The sequence below is a fragment of the Sebastes fasciatus genome, chromosome 15 (assembly GCF_043250625.1).
Source record: "Sebastes fasciatus isolate fSebFas1 chromosome 15, fSebFas1.pri, whole genome shotgun sequence".
Classification (NCBI taxonomy): Eukaryota; Metazoa; Chordata; class Actinopteri; order Perciformes; family Sebastidae; genus Sebastes; species Sebastes fasciatus.
In genome coordinates, this window is record NC_133809.1 from 20,634,072 (window position 1) to 20,661,373 (window position 27,302).

A 27,302-nucleotide genomic window follows, 5' to 3' on the forward strand; every position below is an offset into this window, starting at 1 on the left:
TGGACCAGATCTGAAAAATGGGCATGAATACAGACAGTCCCAATCTAATTTGCTTCGTCTCTGTTACGGCCTTCCAGGTGACAGGGACACAAGGTTACTACTTATTTTATAAGTGGTTAAAATTATCAATTACTTTAACAAAACAAAGCTTGATTGGGGAAAATGAGTACTATACTATCCTTTTACTGATAATAGCAACGGAATTCTTTGCTAGCACTGAATGGCAAAACATTCAACCTCTCTGAAAAGAAGAGCCTGAATAAATGAGTCAAGAAACAAATGCAAATGCTTCTGTTGTATAATGGGCACGCAGGGTCAATGAATGGCTAAGGCCTTTGTAGTTCAAGATCTCAACTAGGGATGTCACGAGAACCGACACTTCGTTAAGTTAAGTTGATGCCAAAATTCTGAAAACGTGACGGTACTTGTTTTTCTACGCTATCACAGGTACCAGGGGGACTCCGAAAGAATGGGGACGCACCCTATTTTTTCCCTGATAATGCTACATTGTGAACAACAAATCCGTGTTGAAATTGACAAGAGGAAAGCTAGTTAACATCTGCTGTTAGCAGCAGATGTTAACAGCTAACGTTAACAGAGGTTGCATTGGGTTTCATTATGATGCGTTTAAGCTCTATTCAGTAAAAATGAGTATTAGGCGAAGGTAAATTATAACGTTATCATGATGTGTTCAAATTTAATCTTGTAAAATTCAGTTTTTGGCGAGAGACTTGAATAAATACAGTTGTTTGCAAGTGTTTGTTGTTTTTTACCATGGTATCGAATAGGGTATTGAGAATCGTGGAATTTCACTGGTATTGGTATTGACTACTAAATTTCTGGTATCATGACATCCCTAATCTCAACCCAGCTGAACATCTATAGGTGATTATGGAGCAGCAGTCTTCCGCTACTTTTAGATCAGAGAAGAGCAGCATATTTTCTTGCAGTCTATTTTGTTGACACAGAAATTTGTTGAGGGATTTCACCTCGCACGGCACAGCAGCCGACATGTGCATCATCTCTCCGCCTTAACAGCTCCATCCTATCAGCAACTGTGATCCAAGCTGATGACAACTGAGTTTCTGTGCTCTGTTTGTGTGAAGTTTGATTTAGTATGCATCAGGTTCAGCCTGGTAATGGATAAGGCTTCTTCTCGTTTTGGGGGGAGAAGTGACAGCCGTACAAAAGGCTGGCGGGAAGTGACGCCATTCTGACAGGAGACCTGGCGACAACTTGTCGATCCAGCCCATGCACACACAGCAAACACTACGTTATCTAGAAATATCCAAGAAATGCAGAGTTTTGGAAAGCCAAACACATACAAATCAGCATATTTGGGACTAAAGGCTGAACTTTTTCAGGATCTTGTGTTCTGCACTTTGACTGGATGACTTCGCCTCTCCCCTCCAACGGCTCAGTCAGTGATGGAAGCGCCGACGACCCCATTCAGCCCCACATCCATCCGGATGAAAGACGAATGTCTGCTTGCCTCGTCCCCGATGTCTCATAGAAGGAGAAAAATATTCGGAGGACGCTCTGAATTGCTTCAGAGACACTGGGAGGAAGGAGGTGTGTGTGTGTGAGTTTGCAAGTGTGTGTGTGTGCATATGAGGTGGAGGAAGAGGAGGGGGAGGTTGGCGGTTGAGCAATGTGATTTCTGCTCGACTGTCACAAATCTAGCGCAACAGGAAAATCAATTTGGCCCTGTGTGTGCCTTTTTGGCTCCGGGAGAGAATCCAAATAGCAAGGCGAGGCCCGGATAATGTTACAGTGTATTGGATTTGCTTCATGGAGAGATGGAGAGAGAGAGAGAAAGAGAGAGAGAGGAGGGAGGAAGAAGAGAAGTGAGGAGACGAGGGAATCACAGGCGTGCCGTGGAGCTCCGACAAGATAGATTTGTGCAAGTGTATGGGTGTATGATAGGCTGGCAATCTGTCACACACACACACACACACAACCACACACACATACACAGACAACACTGTCACTCATCCAAGCAAGCGAGCATATATAAGTGATTTATATGTGCAGCCATATATGTTTCACATGAAACCATGAAATAAACTGTTCACAGGTCTGTGTGCTCATGTGCTGTTATGTATGCCTCCTGTGTGTGTGCTTGACAGCCAGGTGAAAGGATGACATGATGAAATTGCTCTCCTCCGACCGCTGTCAAGGGTAACGTGTGTCCCGCGAGTGCTCAGCCGTGTGACATGTCGCATCACTCCGCTGAGTGAGGCTGACCGGTGACAGACTAACACACAAACACATACATACACACACACACACACACACACACAGGCATAATCAAAATTACCGGTTCTACGAAGCTTGGGATTACAGTCCTTTACTTTCTTAATACCTCTTTATCTCTAAACCACTTTTTGCATAATTAAACATGGTAGACATGACATGCGTGCAAACATATGCAGGTGGACACATACAAACACAGATTTTTGTTTGTATTTAAAGGAAAAATCCACACTAACACACTTTAAGGATTAACTAACTACAAATATTCTTTGTATTTCTGTGTATAATTTCCCAAAAACTCACAATATGATCATCATATAGTGATATTTACAGCACAGCTATGATGGAGTTTAAAGGGTAACTTCGGTATTTTTCAACCTGGACATTATTTTTCCCATGTTTTTGTGTGTAAGTGACTAACGGGGACAACAACTTTTCAAACTGGTCCAGAATGGAGGGTAGTGTCTAGAAGGGAACCAGCAAATTGGGGAAACTCTCGCGAGATGGTTAAGGTTAGGCATTGACCTTAGGATAGGTCGTCGGGCAGCAAGTCTCACGAGAGTTTTTGCAGATCTAAGATCAGATTTTGCAATTTGCGGTTTACCTTTTAGACACGACCAGAATTGAGGGAGAGTCCTGTAACTGGCAGCTGCGAAACGAGATGCAAGGGCACGTTAGCAGCGTGAATGTAATGCTACGTTCACTAAAAGTGCTTGTTTTTGCCACTGACAGGCTCAGATTGTTATTATAAGTGTCTGACAACATTATGGAGAGGACCCGACAGAGAAATAAAACGTTTTCTTTACCTTTCGCTTGCGAAATCTGAATATCCATATACTCTGGCTCAAATAAATCAAATTCAAAGATCTCATCCACATTGTCGAAATCATCTAAATATTCAGCCATGTCATTGAAAATGTTTTAGATAACACTAAGCAACACTTTCTGTACTTCAACAAAACAAACTGCCTGGCTGGCACTCGCATTCCCACCATGGATGAATTCCACTCTTCCACTGTCGTCTTCAGGCAACACATCACCTCGAGAGGTTTCAGAAGGAGACTTGTCAATGAGCGAGACTCTTTCCATAATGTTGGACACTTATAATAACAATCAGAGCCTATCATGGCAAAAACAAGCACTTTAGAGGGTGTAAATGGTGCCAGCTTGTCCCAATAGCACCATATTGCAGCCTATGAGCAGCTGCCGTCTGCGGCGCTCTCCCTCCATACTGGACAAAATTTAAAAATTTGTTGTCCCTATTAGTCAGTTAGACACAAAAACATGGCAAAATATGGTCAGAGTCGAAAAATATCAAAGTTACCCTTTAATAGGAGAAAAAAATACCTAAAAACGAACTAAAACATCGATGTAAACAACAGACTTTGACTTCAGTGGAGGGGCAGAATAAATTATAAAAGAACATGCGATGACAGCAGCCTTAATGGACCAGAATGCAATGCTGCCACAAGATATGTTGTTGTTTTGACTTTTTCTTGACTGGAGCTCAAACTACTGCAGATAAAAAAACAGTTGTATTTTTTCCACACTAATTAATTAGCTTATTAATGTTTGTCTTATTTTGTTTATTTAGAGGACATTGTTGTTCACAAGAATAATGAAGAATGTGTTTTTTTTTTTTTATGGCTGCTGAGGTAACATAAGTGGGAGTACTGAAGATGCAAACCTCAGAAAAACAACACACACACATACATAAATACAAAGTGTTGCTTGCCAGCTCTCTTGCCCCCCTCCTCTCCTCACTGACTTGTACCAAACTAAAACGACAACATTAACCAAAGTGTCCTAACTTGTGATGAAGTGTTAGAAAGTGGAGCGTTCGTAATCAGATGTGCGCTAACCACATTAGTTCTCCTGTGTCTCACTTAGGCTGGCTGCTCCTTGATCTAATTCAAACTGATTGTAGTACAGCCGCTAAAACATGCCAGATGTTACTCACTGCTCCACGCTTTATCACCATTTATTTGGCATGGGGAATATTTTTAAATATTTTCTTATTAATCATGTCCCAGCGATCGGTTTCGCTTCCCGTCTTTGCCGCCTCATTCCGGATTCTCGTCATGATTCTTGGCACGGGCGCCTGGAAAACCACTGTCCCAGTTTTTCATTAGCGTCAATCACTCTGGTAAGCGGCTGCGAGGCGGGGAGGAGGAGGAGGAGGAGGAGGAGGAGCTGGCGTCAGGATCTCACTCAAGACATTTTGCCCCGCCTCGTCAGAGTGACTGGCAGGTCGGAGACATGCTGATGCGCCGGTCAGCCACGCAGTCGGGCAGAGAGGTGGTGGGAATGACAGGGAGGCCAGGCGAGAATAGCGTGTACACACACACACACATTCACACGCCTGTCTGAGGCAAATCAAATCCACACTCGTTTATAATGCTCAGTGTTTATCTAAATGGTGATGCGCTCTGCTGTGGCCCCAGGAGACAGACAGACACACCGTGCATTGTCTGATAATTCTGCTGGTGTCTTGTTTGGCCTGCCATATCTTAGATAAGGCTACAAAATCAGATAGGAGGTCCTCCACTTCCAGTCAGTCTCAATTCATTAACACTCAGAGTGGAGAGGAAATATTGTCTGGACAGAAAATGTTGGAAATACTTGCGCGATCCACAGGGGAGACGGACTTTATCAAAATTCCACTCCATTGTGGGGACGTGTTTCTACAACACCGTGATCAAAGACTTAACAAATCCCCACTATGCAAGGACAAAAACTGTGTGAAGAAAATGAATGAGACATATTCCATGAAGTGCTCGGCACTAAGCTGTAATATTCTTCAGCGGTCTGAATTAGGATTTCAAATGGACTAGAGATATCAAAGTCTAGACGTGCTGGATTGATATTATTTGGTGTTCTGCTGCTGTGTGCACTCAGCTTCATCCTCTGTCCAAACTGGCAGAATGAAAATTGATCTGGATGGATTATACGGTGAGTTGGAGATGAGAAAAAAAAAATGCTATTAAACCAGGATGCTGCCACCTTTATGCTGTGGGTCATCTGGACTGCTCTAAAAAGGTCAAACCCCGCTCACACTCAAGCAAAGTGTCACGGACGAATTCCCAAAGAATGGATTGCAGCCGCCGATAGCACCATGGACTGCGCATCACTTGCAACCGCTATCTGCCCCGTCTCAAGGTCCGATTCACAAAAGATATTGCACTAATGATAATACCGCAATATATCGCAATGTCACAAGATCACGCAGAAATCGCAGGAACACATATCACATGAAAATGCCTCTTGTCAGGTTTTAAGTAATGCCTTTGTATCCGGCAAGCCAGATCACGGACCATTCAGAGTCCTATGAGGAGCTACTGGCAGCTACGGGCGTGGTTTAGGTGTTACTCCGAGAAGCGACTGCTTGTTCTAAACCTCCTGAAGAGGTTAGCGTAGATGCTGCAATAGCATCAGTTATATCAGAACTGGAGAGTATTTCTTCATTGGAGGAAGAGCAAAGAACGACGCTGGCTTAAAGTTGTTTTCGCTCTTCTCCCGACTGCCTTCTGCAAGAGTTTAATAGACAGATTTTTATTGTTGTGTGTTTGGGTGTATGCTTGTGTATACTGTATTCTTATATTTTTGTTGTTTATGCTAATATATTCTCATGTTTATGTCTATATTTCGTCTTTAAATGTAAAGCACTTTTTTCAGTTTACGTGTAATGAAATGTGCTATATAAATACAATTGCCATTGACAGATGGTTCATCCAATCACCTGCCAAGTATTTTTTGAAAGTGTCTGCCCTTTTCCAAACAGTTTCCAATGACGGCTTCTCAGATGGTTCTGTGTACCAAACCATCTGGTGGGTCAGGTTAAGTAAATGTTGCCTTTGTGCCAAGAACATAGTAGGCAGAACAATGGCAGAAAGAAAAAGACAAATGTCATTTTCAGACCGCGAGCTACAGGTGCTGACCGACGCGGTGCAGAGGTATTCCTCAAAACTTCAGGCAAGGAATTTAAACGTGACGTGAGAGGAACCGTATTTGGGATTTTATATCCCAGTCTGTCAGTTACAATCTGAAGATGTTAATAATTTCACCGTAACTGCGTGTGGCTATTAGCGCTGATCTTTGTGAATCTTCCAATGAGGCTCATTTGCATGGACAGGGGCCAATTTGGCACCAAATGCATACATACAATTTGCTTGGCAGCACAGTTAGGGTACATATCACCCTTTGCGACTGTTTTTCTTTTTGTCTTATTTGTGCAGGTTTAGCGTCCACAAAAGCCGCGCAATCCTTTTGTGAATTTGCCCTCAGTGTGTAGATTTACATGGACGATATTTTTATGGGTAATCATATGAAATCAAGACACTGATTAAGGCGAAGAAACACAGCTTCCCTCCTGTAATCCGGTTTTCTTTCCTGGTCTGATTTATTTGCCTGTTTGGTTATAGGAAGGTGTGAAAGCTTTATCTTTGCAATCTACTCTTGCAAATGCAAAACACACTACATTTAAATGTTGCCATGTTGTTATTTGTGGAAACGTGTATACCTAATCTGCATCAGGGTCAGTTTTCTACATGACCTTTTTAAAACCCTCTTTAAATGCACATATTTAAAAACAAATGAAATCAGGCTTGGGTCTTTAAATAGCAAAATGTATGGAAAGGTCAAGCAGAAATGTAGGTGTGAGAACTGTGATATGCTTACAGCAGCAACAAGTTTACTAATGGCGCTGCATTAAAGCTGCTCCATTTTCATAGAGCACATCAAAACTGAATCATATGGGGCTGGAAACTTCTGGCCACGCCCCACTCAGTGATGTCACAGCAGCTATATTTCATCATCTGTCAAAGGCAATACACCTCATTTCACATCACTGACGGGGGAATGTTTGTGATTGTTTTCTCATTTGCTTTCGAACAGCAGCCTCTTGTTTGGTGGCACAAAGCAATTTCCCTTTAAGCTGTAAAGCAATTTTGCAAATTTCCCAGGGAATCTAACGCGGCGGTACATGATGTAAAATGCAGCGTCGTGTCTGGTTCCGACGGCAATTCTTGTCAGTTATAGTCTTGTTTGTGAGTGGTGATTTAGCTAATAAAGTTATCGTGCTACCTTCCATCAAGATAAAATTAGATTATCAAGATGCATGTGCACATACTTTTAGAGGCTCTGATGGCAGCCCTTACCTGGCGCGGTGGTGTTGGCTGAGGGTCCGCTGGCGGGAGAGATGGGTCCAGAGCCTGATCGCGAGTGCTGAGACTGAGTGGAGCCCGCAGGCGAGCCCACGGGGGAGGGAGAGGGCCCGCTCCGCTGGCTGGGGAGGTGGGGGGAGGCGTGGGGGGAGAAGGGGGACTGCCCCTGGTTGCTGGCCCCTCCCTGCTCCCCTTGGCTACTGCTGCTGCTGCTGGAGGAGCCGCCGCCGACGCTGACGGCTGAGCCCAGACCGGCCTCCGTCCCAGTGGGGAGGTCATCAATCGAGCCGGACAGATCCTGGAACAGAAGAAAGGACTTTACAGTGAGTATTTCTGAAGCTCACCCAAGCATTTGATGAGAAGTGACATGCAGCAGCAGGTGGCACATTTAAACGGGAGCTCAAGCGAATACAACATTTTTCCTTGTAAATATAACGACATTATAAATCCTTACTATTGCAACTATTTCAGTATAGTTGAAATACACAACGGAGTATTAGGGCCACATTGAGGAAAAAAGTCATAATATTACGAGAATAAAGTCATAAATTTACGGGAAAGAAAATTCTAATATGAGAATAAAGTCAGAAGATTACGAGAAAAAAAGTTGTAATATTATGAGAAAAAAGTCATAATATTATAAAGTAATAATTTTACGCGATATTTTAGAGGGGAAATAAAGCAGCGTGCCGCCTGTGGGAAAAAGAGGAACGTGGAGCATCTTGTGAACAAATAACAAATAAATCACAATTACAAATCACAAATAACGAAATACTTAATCTTTTGGACCATCAGCACCACATTATCATAAGTTCCTTGGAAAGATTGTGCACGAAACTGCGTTTATTCCGAAGAAAGAACCACATGAACCTGGGGGAAATTGCCTCTTTTGTGGAGGAGGAAATTAGTTTTTTTCTTGTAAAGTTATGACTTTATTCTCGCAATATTACGACTTTTTTTCCGTAAAGTTATGACTTTTTTCTCGTAATATTATGACTCCATCCTCGAAATCTCAGATTTTTTTCCCTCAGTGTGGCCCTAAAACTCCGTCGTGGAAATATGATTGATTGGCTGAAAGACCAGATCGTATAATCTGTCAAAAAGCCTCCTGAAAAACAAAAACAAAAAAGAGAAACACACAAAGGTGCACCATATTTCCAATGCTTTTGTAAGGTACTACAGGTTAAAAGGGTTAGTGTGAACTACTGTAATCACTGATATATAGACTCAGCAGTCATGGTGACAGTGGTTAATATGCCAGAAGAGCCATAGATAGATAGATTACCCAAATAAGAAGACACTACTGCACACTGGCTGTTGTGGTGGAAATGAATTGTAATGGGCTATCATTCAGACCAAGAGTGAGTTCATATTACAGTTTTTATTCCCTGTGGTGAGCACAAAAATGTGTGTGTATGTGTGTGTGTGTGCGCGTTCGTAGTAGCCCCCCCCCCTCCTGAATTGATCCAGGGAATCCCCATCAATACTGCTGACAGAATACTGAAGACTGTAAAAGTGTGTAGCGCAATAAGCAGTAAGACGACAAAGAAAGATGGAAGCGAGACAGTAGTAGAGGTAAAGAGAAGACCAAATGTGAAGTGATGTGATGCAATGTGATGGCTGCCCCCTAACTACATACACACACATTGACAGACCAGCGGCTGTGCCCCAGCTGTAGCTGAATATGGGGGAAGTCACCTGTAAGTGACCCCGGTTTCCTGGCTGGTGTCCGCTCTGGGGAGGAAGGGGAAGAGTTGCGGGTGTATGCCAGCTGATCCTATCAGGCCTGTTGACCCTGTCCCACCTGAGTCCTCCTGTGCAACCATTACTGTCACCACAGAATGATATGTGTCTGTCTGTCTGTCTGTTTGTCACCAAGAGCTTATATGGGATCTCGAAATCCAAATAACCCAACTATACATCTACAGAAATGTACAGGGAATGCTGTGACATTTTGTAAGTATCACATGCATACTCAGGCTAGACAAGAATTGCAAGTCACTTTTTGCACACTTGTTGTAATCTGATTCTACTGGTGAACATTAGGAAGATCTTATTTAACAGATACACAATATTTCTGCACTCAGACTCAACACAATACAGACCACGCAAATCTAGAAAAGCTCACATCAACCCTAAAGGACAATCTGAGGACAATCTGATTCTCTCTCTAGCTGGATCTGGTATCGGTGACAATGGGGCCGATCTACTCAATTCAATTCTATGTTTATATACTATATACACTATATACTGGAACTTCACTCCTGTTTAAGTTTTGACCAATTTGTTGCAGCATTAAAAGGTTTACACTTGAATTGTAATTCCTGGAAATTTTGAAGATGTTGCTGGTGTACCATTTATTATTTTAATAATAAATATCAATTCAGTAAATTTATATCTGTATTTATTTATGTTTTGTTTTACAATGTTAGGAAAGCAATGTTTAAGTCAAGCCTGATGTTTCCTTACACATAAAAGAATGATCCCTGTCACTTCCACACAGTGAGGCATGCAGCTCATTAATTAAACACTGCTATCTGATTGGTTCTCGGTATTGGCTGATACCCAAAGCCCAGGTATCACTATCGGGACAGAAAAAGTCGGATTGTTGCATCCCTAGTTTACTTTGTTGTTGTTGTTGTTGTACTTCCTCTATTTTGCTGCAAACACTTTTGTAAATACTTCTGATATCCACCTGTGGTAAATAAATAAATTTAAAAAAAGATTCAACGTAATAATTTCTTCAGATTTCTAAGCATGGTGCAAGGATGCTGGTGTAATGTGGTAGTACGTTACTGGAAGCATCAAATTAAAAGATAATGAATATTGGCAAAAGGTCCAAACATACTAGAACACTAGAAATGTCTGCGAATCCCTGCATGTCTTGAATGCATCGGCTGTGACTACAAATATGGCATTTGTTTTGAATTTATGCAGCTCTGTCACACAGTCAATCCAATGTCAACAGTGGCAAACTTTATCTCATTACCATAGCACCTTGTTATTTCATATAAAAAGTGAGACAGGCGTCCCCCATGTCTCTCTATCCATGCGTGGCTTAGCCTGTGGAACAGACAACCCAGTCAGTGTGGCAGTCGGTCCATGGCTGCTTGTTTTGGTTAATGCGATCTCGGCGGTGACACACAAAGCCTTTGTTTTCCATCATGCCGCTGTGAGTGCCCACCCGCTCTGCCAGCCTGCCAGTCTGTCGCCTGGCATTATCTACCCTCGCTCGACTGAGCACATGGGGCACTCGCTTTCCGCTCGCTCTTTCTCTCTCTCTCTCTCTCCTTCTCACCCGTGGTACCACTCCCTGTCTCAGCCAATCAAGTCACCCAGTACTCTGAGCTGAGTGATGTAATGCGCTGCCTCAACCAATCGGGCTGAATGTTATTTTGCAAACCGCCCCGCCGCCCCGGGTGCGTGCCATTTGACACGGCGGGGTTTTTACCATGAGAGCCGGCGTAACCATGGCGATGGCTTTTTCCAAAACACCAAGAGCTAGCCCGATGTACAGCTAGGTTGTTAACCCAAGGGCTAATTGTGTGAATGGATGGGAATAATTGCATTTCACCTAATTGGGTGCTGTTGCCAGGTTTTCCAGTGGCAGTTTAGGGGTGGGAAAATGTGTACCAGTAATTCGTTTAGAGGCTGTTAGGCTCATTTGGATTATACACACACTTGAGCACAGCTGTGTGGCCCAAGACCAAAAAAAAGTAGCAGCACTGTACTAACATGAAAGGGTGGGAAAGCTTAACACCCGTAGACTATAAAAATGTAAATTGTAAATACCCAATAAACTCATAGTTACAACTTATGGGTGCTGAAACACTACCGTAAAAATAGTCATTTCACAATGCACCTACAGTGTAATGCATTTATCTACACATACACCTTCCTCCACAGGTACGTTTAATCGTTGTCAAGGGCCATGGAGCATTGTGGTACCTGGCTAACTGTCTGCTACATAGTCATGTGTAAAGAATCGCAGCCAGCCAGCCAGCTAACCAGCCAGGCAGGCATGCGGTCGGAGGATCCAAACGCCCAACAATCTGGGGCCCCAATCCAAAGTGGCCCAAATCCAATTTGTTTGGCTCGGGGCTGCAAATTGCTCTGTGCATTGAGTCTCCAAATAGCTGTCAACCACTCCCGCTTGGCGTCCTGTATCGCTTAATTCGCTCCTGGAGCATGTAATTGTCATAATAAGAAAAATATTGAGGTGATAATAACCAGTTACTTTGAGATGCCCCCCCGCCCGCCTCAAGACAGACACGCATACAGTCGCATATATACGCGCATAATGGGCCGAGACTGCCATCTACGCATTTCACACAACATTGGGGAGGCAGTCGCTCGTGACCCTTCACCTCGCTGGTGTTGGCGTCTGCCTGCGCTCTCTCGTTTAGTGTGCCTCTGTTTGTGTGTGTGCGTGTGTGTGACAGGCACACAGGCTGCTGGGCTGTCAGAGCGAGACATGCTTGAGCACTGATGCGGCCGAGGGGACAGATGAAGCTACACACACACAGACACACACACACTCCCCATCCCATCCCTCACTCATACTACTGACCCGCTCTCGCTCTCCAGACCCACACACACTTACACACACACACCCCAGCAGGGTCTAAGGCATCAGTGTGAAGCAGGGAGCTGTCACATCCAGCAGACTGTGGGCCTTTTTCCCCTGACCATGGTGCTGATGTTGTCTCCTCTCACCGCGCACACTGGGAATTAATCAAAGTTGCTATGGTAGAAGGCACCGAGCGTGTGTGTGAGTGTTTGAGAGAGTGTGTGTGTGCAAAAGTGGTTCTCTGTCTAGACAAGGAGGAGCCAATGGCCACCGCTTCCTGTGGGCTACAGGAAAGGAGAGCGACTGGAGAAACTAGCTACTTAACTCTCTCTCTCTCTTTCTCACACACACACACACACACACACACACACACACACACACACACACACACACACACACACACACACACACACACACACACAGTCACATCGAGTATCTATTTTTCTATCTGCCCCAGTCAGAGGGATAGTATGGCTGAGGGCTCTGCACCAGATGGCTAGCTAGCTAACTAGAGCCTGAAACTCAAACATAGCAACTGAGCACTGTGAGCCGTAGGTATCACTCAAAAACAACCTGCCTTATGGCGTGAAACTGCACAAAACCAAAAGATAGACTTTGCATTACAGATTTTACAACTTGACAGCAATTATTCACCTCGACACTTGAGTGATAGGTTTCATTTATGAAAAACGTCAGCTGACAACTACCTCTGACAGAGGAAAATAGAATTATGACATTACCGTGTTCATACTAGTGCATGGGAAATGGTAAAAAAATGTTTTTACTACGAAATAACCAAAAATGACCAAGTCAAGTCAGGTCAATTTTATTTGTTTAGCCCAAAATCACAAATTTGCCTCAGGGGACTTTACAATCTGTACAGGATACGACACCCTCTGTCCTTTACAGTATGACCCTCTCATCGAATAAGGAAAAATGTAACCAAAAAAAACCTTTTAACAAGGAAAAAATGGAAGACACCTCAGGAAGAGCAACAGAGGAGGGATCCTCCTTCCAGGATAGACAGGCGTGTAATAGATGTTGTGTGTACAGAGAAACAACATAATGAAAATACAACATAGGCAATCCATATGACAAAAAATAATACATATAATGTGAACATATGAGAGAAGGTGGATCCAGGATGATGTCAAGCAGCTTCCCGGCGTCGCCAAACAGATAGAGCCAGAGCAACACAACCTCCTCTCAACGCCAACAAGATAGAGCCCAAGCAACACAACCTCCTCTCAACGCCAACAAGATAGAGCCCAAGCAACACAACCTCCTCTCCACGCCAGATAGGTAGAGCCAAAGCAACACAACCTCCTTCCATGCTAATAGCAAGTAGTTATATCACCTCGGTTGGTTTTATTTGTCCAAGTCATAAGATTTCTGCCTTGGTGAGAGGAATTTGTTTGCTGTGCTCACAGCATCGAAAAATGACATTTGAAAAATTCAAAAGCAACATCTTTCAAAAACAGTGTCCCTATTTCTCTGAATAATCACAGAGCAGCTGTCGACAACAGTTTTCATGGGGACTATTTCTGTTTCTGGACAATCCATGTTGCTGTTGAATTTTTAAAATGTAATTTTTCAATACTGTGGGCACCACAGATGGAATTTCTGGCTGCAGAAATCACAGAGACGGATATCTCAAAAACCTGGGCAAATAAAGCCAAAGTATCTGCATGGCTAGATACCACTAGGGATAAGTGAGAACATGTGTCTTTTTTATAATTTGGGTGAAGTGACCCTTTAAATAAAATAAAAACAGAAGAGTGCAAGCTCAGTGGTGCTCAGTATGCTTGCTGCACAACTCCAAGTTAACCCAAGAGGAATTTTCTGGAACTTAAACATCCTGCAGTCTCATTGCAAAATGGATGGAATAGGAGGTCTCAGTAGGAGGTTAGTATTTTAGCTGAAGCTACAATGCCCCCCCACCACCACCTGCCAACACCTCCGGCTGGACACCAGACCCCACATAAGCTCACAGTAGTTGGCAGAGCAGCAGGGAAGGTGTCTAGGCGGCCAGTCATCCTAAAATCTCTCTAGGCAAATGCATGTGCTGTATAAATGTGTAAATGTATAGATGTGCTGAATAAATATGAGCACAAAAAATAAGCAAGGTCTATATTAAAGGATAGGTTAATCTTTTTTCATATTATGTACATCGAAAGAGTTATTGGTTGCTGTAATTCCTCCTCTCCATTCTAAAGGTCGCTGCACAGCAAGTCTGTATTTTTTGTCCGAAATTGTCGCACATTAAAAAAATAATAATACATACTCACGTTGTGTCAATCACATTTACAAACCGACTCCAACACTTTCATCCGTCATTTAAGTTTTCGGAACAGGTTTGATATTCTGCGTTTTTTTCGCATCCGTCAAAAGACAAAAGAGGGTTGTTTGACCACTCAGTGCCACCGTCCGTGCAAACGCCATTATCCAAAACTGCCATGATAAACATTCACTTCGTCTCCAAGCACAAAGCACTTTACAATAAAGAAATAAAAGAATACAGAGATGCAGAATTCAATTGTGGCAGGTGATCACAGAACAGCTTGGAATCTGGGATGGTTTCAAAACAAAGGATGTACGAAAGATGAGACAGTAGTAATTGTGCTCTAGGTGGTCATTCATTCACTAGCGCTATCCATTGCACCCACGTTATTAGTTCACTTTTGTCTTGTATTGCGAATTTTTTGCAAAGAATAGAATAACAAAACACATCGGACTCAGTAAGCAAGATTTCTGTACGTATCGTTTTTTTGTCAGATGACGGATTTAAAAAACGCATACGAAAAAGACGGACTTGGTGTGCAAAGACCTTAAGTGTGATTCAGACATAAGCTTGTGTTAGCAACAAGTGGGTATTTTCAACTAGTTACAGTCTTTAGCATAAAATCTCCTCTTTGTGTTACTATCCCTCCAGGAAATATTGCAGTAAAAGTCAGACTGCTGAAGCCTCATATTAGTTTCGGCTGAACTTCAGAATTCATATTTAAACAGAACAAAGACTGTGGTTTTTATTCTCCATCTCTTACAATGAAACTGCATCAAGAGAGGATCTCTTCAAGGCCAGTATGTAGAGGAGAACAATTACAACGCACAAAAACTCTTTCAATGTACATACAGTCAGGTCAGTATTGTTGTAAGACATGAAAAAATGTGGCCTTATCCTTTAATGCTATTTTTCTATATACACTTCCTCGCGGTATTGATGTTTTTTATCGATGTGGGTACACGTATCCATATAGGAACTGTGTTTTCACAGGTCAAGAGTAAAATCCATTATAATGTTACACATAGCAACGATTATAGTCCACTTCACAGTGGTACAGTATATACAGAAATAACACCTCAGTGGGCTCAGGGGGGAGTTTTAATCTCTGTTTCTCTTCTCTGGGTAAATATGATGATGTAAACTGTAATTAACTCAAACAGCTATCGTTTGTAGGCCTGAGGGACAGGTCTGCTCATGGCAGCGCTGCACTCATTTATCGGCTCCGGCCGCTGTGTTTTCTATCTTTATGGCGCACTGGAGACTAAGAGGAAATGCTATTACACAAAAGATGTTTTTTTATCCTCCCCCCCTAACCGTCGATTGAGGCAAAATCCAAATGAAATGCCATGCAAATGAATCCAAATGGACTGCTGAACGTGCGCGAGCGTGTATGTGTGAAAGAGGGTTTTAATGCGATGCCCCATGTAGAGCGCCAACTGTAATTCCCTTCACTAAGTGCTATTAAGTACAGAAAGAAGAAGAGAACTGAGAAGGAGAGAGAGACTTAGAGGAGGGAGATTTAACACAACACTCATTTCTTTTTTGATGTCAATCAGCTGGAATGTCTACCAAGGCTGGAATGATGATGATAATTGGCGATGATGATGAGAATTGATAGAAATTATGACGATTTAAGCGCCACACTATAAAGCGCTGATCGAAATGTGCTTGCCAACGCACAGTGCCACACCGCTTTAATAATTGTATGTTGGAATGTGCGAACATGCCTTGACTTGGGGTATGTCTTCACTAGATAATGTGTGTGTTTGTGTGCAAACTGGGATATGTATATGTATGAGCCCGTGTGTGTGGAGATAAGAGTTCTCAAGCAGAGTCTCTGCCACCTCCTGAGGGTCTTTGCCTTATGCCTCCTCTCCTCACTGAGGATTTCACTTAGAGAGACTCCAAATACAGGCAAGGGCACTCTTTGCAAACCAAGGGGAGATGTTTGGCATGCCTCAGGCTCGCCAGAAACCCATGCGGGCTTTAGGCTAGCACCCAGCAGGCACTCAATTATGCTAGCACGCCAACCCATGAACATGTGAGTTGCGCCACAAGCTTGGAGGCTGAAAGTTTCTGTCTCAAGTGCCTACATTTAATTGTCTCTCACTTAAGTCTAGTCAAGACTGCCAAAGGTGAGAAGAACCAAGTTAGAGATGTAACCAGTGGGCAGGCTCCAGTTTTGAAAAGTGAACCCAATGCAGAAGTGCCTTAAACTTGCATTCTTGTATAGAGGTCTATGAGAAAATGACCCGACTTCTCACTTGTTTTATTACCTCAGTAAACATTATAAAAATGAGTTTATGGTCTCAATCGCTACTTTCAACTCTTCTTCAATACAGCATGATGTTCGTTTAATAAATTATGGTCCCATTTAGAGTCAAATAGACCATAAAGCAGGGTATGCTTTAGGGCGTGGCTACCATGTGATTGACAGGTCGCTACGACGGTGTTGTACGGTCTGAGTGTTGTCTGTGTTTTCGTCTTTGAACTTTAACCCTTTCACAGTGTGTTTTCAGTTCATGAAAGTTAATTCTAATATTTTGGGTCGCCTAAAAATGTCTTATTCAGCATTCGGTTGTACTTAGCTCCACCCTCTCGAGTCACTTCCAAGTCCCCAGGAAGAGCGCCAGGCTTTGAAGCAAATTTTCGTAGTGGCCAAACGGCGGTACTACGGCTTTGGTGTCCGTCACGTGATGCCGTTGGGCCCAAAAATACTTTTCCCCATAGACTTACAATGGGAAAAAGAACGTCCATAAATCAGCAGATAATTTTTTTTTTAGGTAAATGAACTTCCCAGTATGAACACTTGAAAAGCCCTTAACTTGAATTAAGCCCAAAATGCCAAACTCAAGGCTTCATAACGTCAACCCACAAACCAATGGGTAACGTCAGTGACTACGTCCACTTCTTCTACACCGTTTATGGATGTAACATACATGTAGTGACCCTGCAATGGAAGCAGTTACAATACCTGGTACAAATAGGCGTGCACTTTAAAAACTCTTTTTAAAGGCATGCAATAGTGTTGCATTTGTACACAGCAAAAGAGATGGAAGGTGTTTGTGTGATGGTTTGAGTTTGAGATGGAAGTTCAAACCTTGCAGTATATCACACAGCTGGCCAATCCAACCATTTTCATTTGTTTTAAGCCCACAGAGGCCTTTACAGTGCTTTAGGAGTACACGTTTCTTTACTGTAGGTGATCTGAGCAGGAATCAATCCCCTGCTAATGTGCTGCTCACGCTACACATCCTGTGTAAGCAAAAAAATTAACAGTTGCTGTATACTGCGCAAAGAAATAATTGCATGTAGACGGTGTTCATATTAGTGAGCAAAATCCTGGTTTGAACAAACAGCAGTTCATGATTACAGAGGAACTATTTTGTGAGTTGAAAAACACTCCGCACTATTTGGAAGGCTACATTGTTGAAGACAGCCTTTTTGTTTTTTGCTCTGTCTCTGTTTTTTGTTATCCGGAACAAAAGCAGCCGAAGAACAAACTGTTCAGGGCTTCCCAAAAGTTGTGCAGAGGAGAGGAGAGCCACAGCAGCACTGAAAAGCAATTGTGCCTTTCTTTTCAATTCTGCTTATGCACACTTCACAAAGCCCAGACAATCTCTTGATAATACTGCAGCATCTCGATAAGAGGGAAAAGAAAGCTCTCTCTTGTTTTTCCACCACCGGCACTGAGCGGAAAAAAAACCTCCAGCGGTCCTGGAGTCAGGCGTGAGGGTCAAACCGCCGCGTGGACACCTGACTCAGGATTCCAATAGATTCATTAAATCTGGTGATAATGCTTACAGTGACTTTGACGCCTTAGCGATTATTGCTTGTTGTAAGATAGGGGGCTCACTGAGTGATAACTGCCCCAGCTCTTAAGCCTCTCATAATGTGGAGATATGGGGCGGGCCACATTGAAAGGGACATTTGAGGCCCTATTACCCCTAAGCTGTTAAAGACGCCCAAATCTGGCGCTGCTGTCTCCAAACCGGAGGGATTAGTGTTGAGTTTCACTCCGATTCCCCCTGATAATATGCCAAGCTGGAGCAGCTAGGAGTACTTAGCCAGTGCACTGTTTTCAACACCAACAACAATGATGGCAAAGTGACTCAAACAACATCCTTTAAGTGGCTAAATAAAGATGAAGGTTGGCCCTCTTTGTGTGGCCAGGTATTGAAGTCGAAGATGCCACAAACTCTCCACCCGCCCACGAGTCCGACCTTTCACACAGTTGAGTTGGGTCATTGGTATTCCGCCTAGAAGTGTGTATTTAAATTTGCTTTCATTTCAAACGGCAGCCTTACAGAGGCAGCGGAGACAGGCCGAGCCTGCTTATTGTTTGAGCTGTTGAAACTTTTTTTTTTTTTCATTAGTCCGCAAAGGTTCTTCACACTTCAGTTTTTAATGCACAAGCCGACCGCTCACCGCCAACACACACTCACCCTATTTGTTCTGCACGTATTGGTTCCGCTAATGTTTTTATTTATGGCATTCCAGCATGACATCCTGCCATCCACCAACCCCCCCCCCTCCTCACCTCTCCACTCACCCAAGAGAGAACAAAAAAAATGACGCATGACATAGAGTGTGCAAGAGTGTGTATATATATGTGTGTGTGAGAGAGAGAGAGAGAGAGAGAGAGAGAGAGAGAAAGAGAGAGAGAGAGAGAGAGAGAGATGGAAGGAGAGGAGAGGAGCAAAATAAAGAAATAAATAAAGGGCCCAAATTCCTCATTTCTAATTCAGCTGCTCGTTCAGCTTAACCTCTCTCTCCTCAGCAATTAAAGCGCACGCCACATCCTTCACGCTGCGTACAGCCGAGGCTAAATAATGCAGGGGGCATCCAGCACCCGCATCCTTTATCATCCCAAATGACAGCCATTTGCATATCTCCCCAGTCAATTAGAGCGCGGCGGAATAATCAGCCCATAATTGGGGGAGAGCGTCGGTAATCACCCGCCCTGGCACACCGACAGGGCCATTGGAGGAGCGAGGGGGGTGGGGGGGGGAGAGGTTGTGAGTGGGGTTGGATGTATGTGTGTGTACGTGTGCGTCAGGGAGACAGTCCACCAGACTGCAGCCTCTTCACTTCAAACTAACACGTCCAAACAAACCAGTCTAACTTCTCTCTGGTTCCCTCTAATGCTCCCTGTCCTCCTCCTCCTCCTCTCCGCTGCCCCTTCTCCTCGCTAATTTGCACGTACTGGCTTCCTCAGTCTATTTGCCTCCAGCACATTATTTCTATGTGATATCTTTCATCAAAATGGGTCAGTAAAGGACTTTTAATGGCACAAAAACTGATACATGAATGACGGGTTTCATTCCAGGACGCCATTTATTCTCAAATGTTATCAAATGTTAATTGCTCGCCATTTTAAAAACATGAATAATGACATCCTCTTCAGTGTTGCTGCTTTGTAAGCGAGATTCGAGGGTTCAAGATCACTAATGTCAATAATTAATTAGATTTTTCATGCCGGCAAGTGGTGGATTGGTGCAGTCTGTGGATTTGCCAAAATGTATCAGATATTTTTTGTAAATGTAGGAATGAATTCTTGCAATGCAATGCTCCAATTTCCTTCCAAAATTGTGGATTTCCTACATGATTGCAGAGCAACATGTTTTTTTCCTGTCTGCAATTTTTCCATGAGAGCTATTAAAGTCATACTCGATTCCTTTTATATGGCAAGAAAGCACAACAGCCAAGAACAACGTGAGAAAGAGTGACCTGAGACACCAGTGGGAAAATCCCCCGCTTGTCCCCCTTTAGATGCAGACAATCAAAGTCGTTTCACGGGAAGTTTTCTGGGCAGCTTTGAAGTGCAGTAGCTGCATAGCCTCTGTATTTCCTGCTGAAAGGGCAATGACCATTTTTGTGAAACAACATTTCCTTTAATACACTGTAACCTCCCATTCCTCAGACGCTTTGGTGCTGTCCTCTGAACATGACAAATAAAAGGATGACTTGAGAAAGAAAGAGAGAGAGAGAGAGAGAGAGAGAAAGAGGGGTTGACAGTAATGGGTGCGGTGGAGGTGTGTGTGTAAAGGAACATCAGAGAAACCCAGGCAAGGTTAGTTCCCATCTGCAGCTCCATCCTTTTGTGTTTCCCCAGCTGCTTTCTTTTTCCCTCTTTGCCTTTGTATTTATTCTACCCAATCCAGTTCAATGTTAGCCAGCGCTGCCTCTGTGGTGTTTCAGGCCCACCGTCGCTTTGGAGAGATGAAACGCGTGCCATTCACTTCTCCTTGATAGAAGTGGCAAGAAATAAAGAAAGGAAGTTAGAGCCGGAAGGAGGGGGTGGGGAGGGGAGGCAAGGACAGCACAGGGGATGATAGTGATGATTTGTTTCGATTTAACCTCCACATAGGACTTCAGTCTATTGCAGGTGAGGGACAGACCGAGCTAAACTGAGACAAAACAAGAGTTTAAACACAAACAAAAAAGCTTCTTTTGAAGAGAAAAGCCAAGAGCCAGAAAACTCAAGAGTGGCAGCATCCTTAAACAGCTCTCTCTGTCCGCAGAGGGAGGAAACATCGATTTCCTTTTTACTCCTTTTTTAAGGGGGTGCCTTTCTCCATTTAATCCCCCATCCCTCTACTCTCGGGGGATCTGTGGCATTTCCTGCCAGCCAGCCAGCCCTGCGCTGCAGAGACTTATGCATCACTGTCAAAATGACTCTGATCAAAAGAATGGAGGGGAGGTAGTCTGGTTTGGGGGTCTGGTGCGATGCAAAACTCTTCCCCCATTGGACGTGCCCGCCTGTCAGTGCATCCGCCCCGGTCATCCATCAGCCCCCGCCGCTGATCAATAATGTGATTGGTGGAATTCGGAGAGATATCTGGTTGTGATCTGTGTCTAAAATGAACGGGCTGACTCAGAATCTCTCTTACAGCTGGAGGATGCATCAAATCAGGAAGCCTGATCACTGATCACCTCTGTTAGCCCCCCCCCCCTGTATACTTTCTACACTTATTTGTTCTTCGTGTCAAACTTGAAATTTGGTCATATTATGTGATTTAGGGAATTTACTCCCCATGTTTTGTTTTATGTGGTGCAATTTCAGAGGATTAAAAAAAATAATCTCCTGAAACATCTGCTACTCGGTCTACTTGTTAAGTAATTAGATGATCAACCCCAAATTAGAGAGATACTGACCCATATGGGACTACTAGGCACCAAATCAGATGATCCCTGTCTCTGGGGAAACATAGTACGGTGTGGAATTTGTGCGGGGAATTTTACTTTACAAATATCACACATGGGAAATTCTTGATTAGATAAAGAGAAGTGAAAACTTACTAATTCTTTTCTTTTTCTACCATAATATGACATTAATAATTCTCATATGGGTCCTCTGCACTCTAAGAAGGGAAACACACTCACCATACTGCATATTCATTCAGACAGCAGGCTACATATCTACTGTTTCTATTCTAAACAATGGTTAAGCTTCTGCAAAACTACCTGGTATGTTATACTCAAAAGCACATGTAAAAGTGTAAAAAACGTGTGATGTATTCTGTTTTTGATATGCAAATATTCATGATGAATAATTATGTGAAATAACATATGATATTAATTGGCAGCTTCTAGTTGGGCATGTGTTACCTTCTATCCACTGAAATAAGTTGGCAATGCCATCTGGATCTGATCCTGACCTCTGACCTTGCAGCAATACAACAACAAATACAACATATATACATATAAATAAATTAATCTTAGTGTTTAAATATGACATCATTATTTATTCCAAACATGTGTGGCTGATTAAACAGATTTGTAATTACTATATTATTAGAGAAATAGAAGGAAAGACAATTAGGGAGACAGTGGCAGGCTGAGGGAACAATAAAGAGACAATATGATTCTCACTTAAGGTTAATCGAATCATACAAGCTGGGTTACACACGCCACGCACATACACTCGCAGCAGCCCTCTCAGGACAGGCCCCGGCGTCGACGTCAGCCCGCATTTCAGAGCGTTCAAACAAACTTTTTAGCGGTGAAAACAAATTGGGCTCACCATCAAAGAGACTTTTCAAAAAGCCATTTCTCTATGCCAGTTCAAAAGAAACCCTGGTTGGTAAACAGGCATGGAGAATTCACAGCGCAAAAATATAGTAGGAGGTACAAACGGCTGGAGCTTCACCACAACAAAGGCAGAGGAGAAGGAGTGGAGGGGTGTAATTCATCACACACTCAACAAAAGCAAGTGTGACTGACTGTCCATGACCAAAGAAACAAAACAAAACAAAAAAACTTCTCCTTAATTGGAGAAGCTGTTTTGTTTTTTTCATTTCAAACCCACTCCGTCTACCGTTTTTTTTTTTTTTTCATCCCTCCAATTTCTTGCTACTCAGTGTGTCTGGATGCCCTTGCCCTCTCCTCCTCCCTCCTCCTCCACAATCTCCCTCGTTCTCCCTCCCACTCCTCCTGTTTCTTCATTAAAACAATTCACCGTGAGTTATTCTGGCCTCCATCTTAAATGAGAAGACAGACGGTGCTGCAGGAAGAGAGAGAGACAGACTGAAGGGAGATGAGGCTAAAGCAGAGAAGAATGGGGAGGTTATGAGGAGAAAAACCTCCGGGTCTTTTATGGCTTGTGAGATTTCTTAACAGACAGACAGGCAGACGGGCGGACAGAGGCCTTGCTCCACATACCGTCCGTCCATCCACCTCGGGCGAAATCTCATTTGTCTGAGATTCAGCTGAAGACCGGCGGACAGAGAGACAGAGGGATCGAACGAGAGCAGCAGCAGCGGCAGACTCCAGCCCGCCCCTCCGTCGAGCCGTCATTAGCTATGCACAAGACAAACTGCTGACACAAAGTCACACAGCGTGCTGAGCAGGGACTTGTGGGTAGGCAGGAGGAATCCATCCCTCCGTCCCTCCACCTGTCTATTGACATCCCTGGCTCTCCCTCGTCTGCCTCCGGTTTTTGCAATTACAATCAAACGGCAGCATCCAGGCCCCGGAGCACTGACTGACGGCTTGGATTAACCGAGATGTGGAGAGGCCTTGGGATGCTGCGTGTGTGTGTGTGTGCCTGTCAGCCGGTCTTCTGTTCATCTACGGGTGTATACTACATTACTTTGTATGTGCAGCATGTTTCGGCGTCAGAATTGATGTTTGAGTTTCTGTGTCTCTTCCTGTCCATCAGTTGATTTTGTCTGTGCATTTGTGTGTGCACAGTATTAATGTGTAGTGCAGGTCTGTCTGTGAAAATGACAGGGAAGGCGTACGTATACGGGGCGGTGCATTAGCATGAAAACGAGTGTGAGTAACAATGCAATTATGCATTTCAATTAGATCCCACTGTGTGGATCATTTGTTTCTGTTGGCTGGATTTGGGAAATGTATCATCAACTGATTATTTTGGGGAGCGCACATGACTTGGAAGATGGATAGATATTCATGTGTGATTTCAGCAGCATCTTCACAATTACAGGCAATTAAAGAGGACGCTGAGTTATCATTTGCAAAATAACACACTTCCAAAAATGCCTTTCAATTGCTATTGCGTTGCAAGTGCTGTACAGTAATTTGCAGAAGAACCCATATTCTACATTTTAAAGAAAAGCGAGACACGGAGATATGTCATGAAAAGTGACAACACAAGCAAATCTAAAATTTCAGGATATGGAAAGAAATCACAAAGCTGTCAGGGAAAAAAAAGAAGGAACACACACATAACATCCTTTGAATTAACTTCACAGCTGCGCTGCCGCAATCGAGCAAGCCGCGTCAAACATGCAACCGTCCCTCAAGAGGGCAGCGAGTAAAGTGCGAGGAACAAAAACACGTCAATCTGCTTTGTCCAAAAGAATTTGAGCTGCTGTGTCTTCTGTGGGATCGGTCCTTTAACTCATCCTTGCTAGACACCGACGACGTCATCCATCAGAGATGACAAATGTGACATGACAGCTCTGCTTGGGAAGCTGCGGTGACTAAAGACAGAAAACTACTTACAGCACAGCATGTGACAAGGGGAAGTTTGTCAATACAAAACCAAAAATCTACTGATCTTGCTGTGTCCTGTATGTGCCCCAAAAAGGTCTGTAGGCTTAAACCATAGACTGTATATAAGAAGTGGACGTAGTCACTATGACGTCACCCATTTGTTTGTGGACTTCCGTTTTGAAGCCTCGAGTTCGGCTTTTTGGCCGTCGTCATCTTGGTTTTTTGCAACCAGAAGTGACAGGAGAAGGTGGAGCTAAATACAACAGAACGCTGAAAAATACATTTTTAGGCGACCAAAATGTTACAATTAACTTTCATGAACTGAAAACACACTCTGAAAGGAATAAAGTTGTAAGACGAAAACACGGACAGCACCGTGGTAGCGACCTGTCCATCACAAGGTAGCCACGCCCTAATGTATACCCTGCTTAATGGTCTACTTTACTCTAAATGGGACCATAATTTACTGAACATCATACTGTATTGAAGAAGACTTGAAACTACCGATCAAGACCATAAACTCATGTTTACAATGATTACTGAGGTAATAAATAGGATGTGTAATGTATAAAAGTGAGAAGTAGGGTCATTTTCTCACAGACTTCTATACAATCTGACTTCTTTTTGCAACCAGAGGAGTCGCCCCCTGCTGGCTGTTAGAAAGAATGCAGTTTTAAGGTACTTCCGCATTGGCTTCACTTTTCAGACCTGGAGGTTGCCTTCTGGCTTAAACATGTACAACACTGACAATTAACTGCCACGGTTGTATTTATTTTTAGTGCTCAATTTTGGCAAGAATTCCAATAAAGGTCATTTTAATTTTAGAAATGTGCCAATGTTTTCATAATAACTCATTTGACAAATTAAATCCACACACCAGGCCCTGTGGACATTGGAAACAATTGAGCTTTTAGGAACACAAAACTTCTACATTCATGCTTTTGCTTAAGAGTTGTGCTTGATGACATGTTATGTTTTCTTTCTCAGAAAGCTAAAAAGCATTTTAATTGGTCAGTAATTCAGCCTGCCGCATGATTTGATCTGCAAGTTGTTTTTTTGTGAAACATTTGGCATCCCCAAGTGAACCATTCCCAGTGATAAGGACGAAGGAGACAGAATTGTGGCACATGACAGCTGAAACATCAAATACAATCTAAAGAAGGCATCTTAATGCCATCTATGAATATGCCAACGACACACACTCATTCAGATTCACCGTTCATATCAGCCATCCAGTTTGCATATCCTCACTGTGATTTGAGATGGAAAGTCATCCTGGATGCCCCCCCCCCTTACGCGGCCTGACGGAACAGAGACCAGCTCACCAACCAGAACGTCCTCGCGGAGCTCGTGAGCCGACGGTCGTCCCGGCTGTGTGTGGTGTGCGTGAGGTTGTGCGTGTGTGCGCGTGTGTGTGATGTAAGCACAGGGAAAGGAGAGGTGACAGCGGCGCGAGGCTGATCTAATAACAGGAGAAGATGAAACGCTGTCAGATGCCGCGGCGAGCAGCTCAAACGCCAGCAACGTTTGGTAAAACACACACGCGTCTCCTCCCAGACAGTCTGCTTCACTCACACAGTATCTCTGCACACACACACACACACACACACATTCAGACACGCACATTTCTGTGTGATAGACAGTTTCATAGTGTCGTAGCTGAGGTGTTGGCCTATAAAAAGCAGTGCTGATATGATTTAATGGGCGAGTCTTATTATAAGACTGTCGCTGGGCCAGTGTAATCTGGCTAGCGCTCCAGGGCACAGCGCTGAGACACATGCACTACAATACTCCACAGCAGATAATATTGCTATGTGCTACAACGCTATTATAAGATAGAGCCATTTGCCACACTGATACGCCGTGTATAAGGCTGTCATTTGGGAAGGAGTGATTTATGACTGTGAGGCATGAGAATAAACACAGATTATTTTTATTCATGTGTCTTTAGAGGCCAACTTCATTTCTTTTTTTTGTTTGCACTGCACTTATTTTTATACGGAATCAAAGGGAAATCATCTTCCGTGCAAAACACACATAACACCATATGGGCTTTGTGTTTATATAAGCCCTGTAGAGTCTGGACCACCCACTCAAAAAAACTGCACAATGTCACTTTGACATTGATTCTGAATCTGCACTTAATAGAACAAGATCCCTCTGTTAGCTGTCTTCCAATTTTTTGCTGGGACTAAATTGCTATTAATTATAAATAGCAGAGCAGCTGTCTTAAAATATATGACATATCTACTGGCGTATTAGACGCTGAGGTGATATTGCCTCTCCTGCCACTTTTAATATCGGCACCATGGCTCCAATCACGGCCTAATAATGGCTTCTCATTATGAGCTGTGTGTGCGTGGGTGTGTGTGTGTGTGTGCGCAGGGAAGGGAGGCTTCAATTTCACCACTTAAAAGCCACAGATGACACCTTGTAAAAAGTTAATTTCATTTTAGACATTTACGAAATAGGGCCGTAAATTTCCGCTCTCGAAGGTGCGCCGTGAGGCTATCAGCTCTGATAATTGAGATATTGAATAATTAGATGTAAGCAATTCATTATGTGTTTAAATGCAAAGCAGGTGTAAAAAAAAAAAGTTAAAAGTTTATTTGAGAACAGTGAGAGAGAAGTGTCTGTTTTCACATGAACTGCTGTGGTGAAATGTAGAGGTAGTATTTAGTGGTCAGAAAGGGGCCATTGTTCCCCGGATGTAATAGCTGAGTCCGACAGGAGATGGCGCTGTGCTTGATGTGAGCACAGAAGAGCATGTGATCAAACTCTAAACAACAGAGGAGGGGTGCGTTCAGGATCAGCCAACATTGCTGATTGTTTCATAATGTGATTCACACTGCTGACATGGACAGTCAATACTGCAAATCACATGTGGATACACTAAACAAGGAGGAAAAACCACTATAATATTCCTCTAATGTCCTTATATGGGCATGTGTGTGATCTCAGCAGAGTGTTTATGTATATTTTATGTCCTATAATACCACTTTATTATTCCCGAGATATTCCCAGAGACGTTTGTTGTTAAATTTGTATAGTATGCGTCCAAAATTTT

At 43.2% G+C, this 27,302-nt stretch overlaps 1 protein-coding gene across 6 annotated transcripts in view; it reads right to left on the bottom strand.

The window, feature by feature from the left end:
- LOC141752062 (AT-rich interactive domain-containing protein 1B-like) overlaps nucleotides 1-27,302 on the bottom strand; it is a 235,278-nt gene that overhangs the window by 57,906 nt on the left and 150,070 nt on the right. For all 6 annotated transcript variants that reach the window (XM_074609864.1, XM_074609863.1, XM_074609860.1 and 3 more), the window contains one exon: nucleotides 7,413-7,716. In XM_074609864.1, coding sequence (XP_074465965.1) covers nucleotides 7,413-7,716 — 304 coding nt within the window. The remainder of the gene's footprint in view (nucleotides 1-7,412; nucleotides 7,717-27,302) is intronic.